This window comes from Trypanosoma rangeli (assembly GCF_003719475.1).
Source record: "Trypanosoma rangeli strain AM80 chromosome Unknown Tra_15.4_contig_00574, whole genome shotgun sequence".
Classification (NCBI taxonomy): domain Eukaryota; phylum Euglenozoa; class Kinetoplastea; order Trypanosomatida; family Trypanosomatidae; genus Trypanosoma; species Trypanosoma rangeli.
Window position 1 is genome coordinate 6775 of NW_021706294.1, and position 2426 is coordinate 9200.

The 2426-nt window shown below is 51.7% G+C and overlaps 1 protein-coding gene across 1 annotated transcript, besides 3 other annotated features; it reads right to left on the reverse strand.

Annotated features, from left to right (window-relative positions):
* Positions 1-35: a microsatellite.
* Positions 36-253: 218 nt separating this feature from the next.
* Positions 254-299: a microsatellite.
* Positions 300-403: 104 nt separating this feature from the next.
* Positions 404-463: a sequence feature (A-rich).
* Positions 464-590: 127 nt separating this feature from the next.
* Positions 591-2285, reverse strand: TraAM80_09399 (uncharacterized protein; the record flags this gene model as incomplete). Its single annotated transcript, XM_029386085.1, has 1 exon — positions 591-2285. The coding sequence occupies one exon, from the start codon at positions 2283-2285 to the stop codon at positions 591-593; it is 1695 nt and encodes a 564-aa protein (XP_029234185.1).
* Between the last annotated feature and the right edge of the window lie 141 nt (positions 2286-2426).

Genomic DNA, 2426 nt, shown 5'->3' on the forward strand with positions numbered 1-2426 from the left:
TATAAATATATATAAATATATATAAATATATATATTTTTTTCTTTTCGTTAAATCGGCAAAGCGAACAAACACAAAAAGAAAAAGGGCCAAAGTATCGCTCATTTCCCTCCACATTCCTGCTTCTTGTCATTCTTCATAAGCAACAACCAAAAAGTTGATGAAGTTAGGAAATAAACGCAGAGCAAAAAAAAAAAACTGTGTCCCACTTTGTCTGATTTGCTTCAGACAGATTCAGAGCATGCATGAGCCCGTATACATATATGCATGCATACATCTACATAAGGATACATACATAGATGTAACTAATTTCCTCTGTGTAGCCCACACAAAGAGTGGTAGTGCCGGTGTGAGACTCTTCACTGTAAACTTACACGACTACGCAGAGGAAAAAAAAGGGGGTACAAACATTAAATAAAAAACCAAAACAAAATAAAATAGAAAAAATAGAAAAAAAAAAAACAATGTGGATGGGGGAGGAGGGTTCAAGAAGACAGAAAATAAGCCATCAATGATTGCAGCATAAAGAATGAATTTCAATCGGACAGACGCCTGCCGGGACGATATTGTGTATTCCTTCCTTTCCGACTCCTCAAGCATCCACCGGCTTCTCCTCCCCTAAGGGGGCCGGTGGCGGCCGAGCAAGTCGTGGGGAGGGAGTCATGCTTTTCCTCAGCTCCGCCGCGTGTTCCTGTAGTCGATGCAGGTCCTCAGCACAGGCCGTCTGCGCCATCAGTTCCTCCTCTTCTATGGCCCGACGTAGGCGCGAAGCATGCAACCGTTTCGACTCGCGCAGGGAATGAATAACGTCTTCGCGTCGTTTCCGACCCTCAACTTCCTGCTGATGTAACACCTCCTGAAAACGTTCCACCTCCTCATCCAGCTGCTGTTTCCTCTCCCGCAGGGCCTCCCGCTCGTGGCGAAGAGCCTTGGCACGTTCACAGTTGCTGCGGTATGAGAAGTCTCGCTGAATTGAGGCATTCAAACGTCCGGCCCGCACCATCTCCACCTCCGCCCGTGCCAACCCCATCCGCTCTTCCTCAAGCTCCGCCATCCATTGTCTTCGAAAGTTGTCGTCGCTCGCGTTGGGCAGTCTACGTAGTGGGCTGTTAAAGGTATTGTGCCAGTCCCCTGGTGGGTACTGATGACCAGCCCCACGCACGTCACTTGAGAAGGTTGAGGCAAAGCCGCTTGGGCACGTTTTCGCAAAGACGCGTTCTCGCAACGCGCTCAGTTGGCTCTGTCGGCACGTATCTTCCATGGCGGCACACTCGCGAAAATACTCACGCTCCACCTCACGTTCTGCCCGCGTGTTAGAAGCCCGTTCCTTGACATGGGCTGAGTGGACCTCTCGCCTGGCGATCATCATCTCACGTTCAAGCCTTGCGGCATCCCGCACGAGATTCGCCTCACGCATCCTCTCGTCCTTGGACATGGCAAGCTGCTGCAGGATTACTTCACGTTGCTGTGAGGCCTCCCTAATCTTGTGCAACATATTATTCTCACACTCCGCGCGAAAGGCGTCACGCTCGGCCTTAATTTGCTTGAGCCGCATGTTTTCGCGTGGAACGTTAGCCAACACTGACCACCCACGCTGACGCAGCCGCTTGATGGCTAAAGCATATTCGTACTCTTCTTCCTTTTGTCGTCTCGCTTTCGCGCGGAGCTGGCGCAGTCGAGCAGCTCTCCACTCCTTCCCATCTTGAACTTTTATGGCGGAAAAAAGGGTGCTGTGCTTCTCTCTCCAATTCAAGTAGTCTCTCATCTTCCGCACGTACGCTGGGGGGCCCACCACGACGGTGCCGTTGATGCGCGCTGACGCCCTTTCAGGCAAAACTTCATCATTCTGCTGGCCCTGAAAAAGACCAACCGTCCCAACCCCAATGGTGCGATCATTCTCAATTGTGCTCCAATAACTGGCGGTGCCAGACAACATGTCTGGACGCGGACGACCTGCCGGATATGGAACAGCGGGTGAAATACCCCGCCGCTGATGGGGTTTCGCAGGTCCTCCAATCCTTTTGGGACTCCCACAGGTGTTGGTCTCCTGCGTTGCAACAGACACATCATGCAACCGCTCCCCCTCCATGCCTGCACAGTCCTTGGCGCCGCGTTTGTCTCCACTTCCTCCTTTCCGTGGGGCGCCGCGTGGCGAATTCGTCGCCTTACCCCGAGTTAGAGCGGAAGCTGCTGCGGGCCCCCTTGTCAATGAGGTCTCCTCAGCCTCCCCTATGCTTACATCAACGGCGTTGTATGCGACGGTAGCGCTCTTGTCGGTTTCCTGCATTTGTCAGAAGCGCCCACGGGGACCCAGAAGAAAGGAATTTGTCCCCAGCAACGACAAGAGTCTGTAGTATATAAAGAGCTATAATATAGGCGTGTGTGTATTCCCTTGAATCCTCCCCTTTGTTGTTTCGTTTTGATCCCT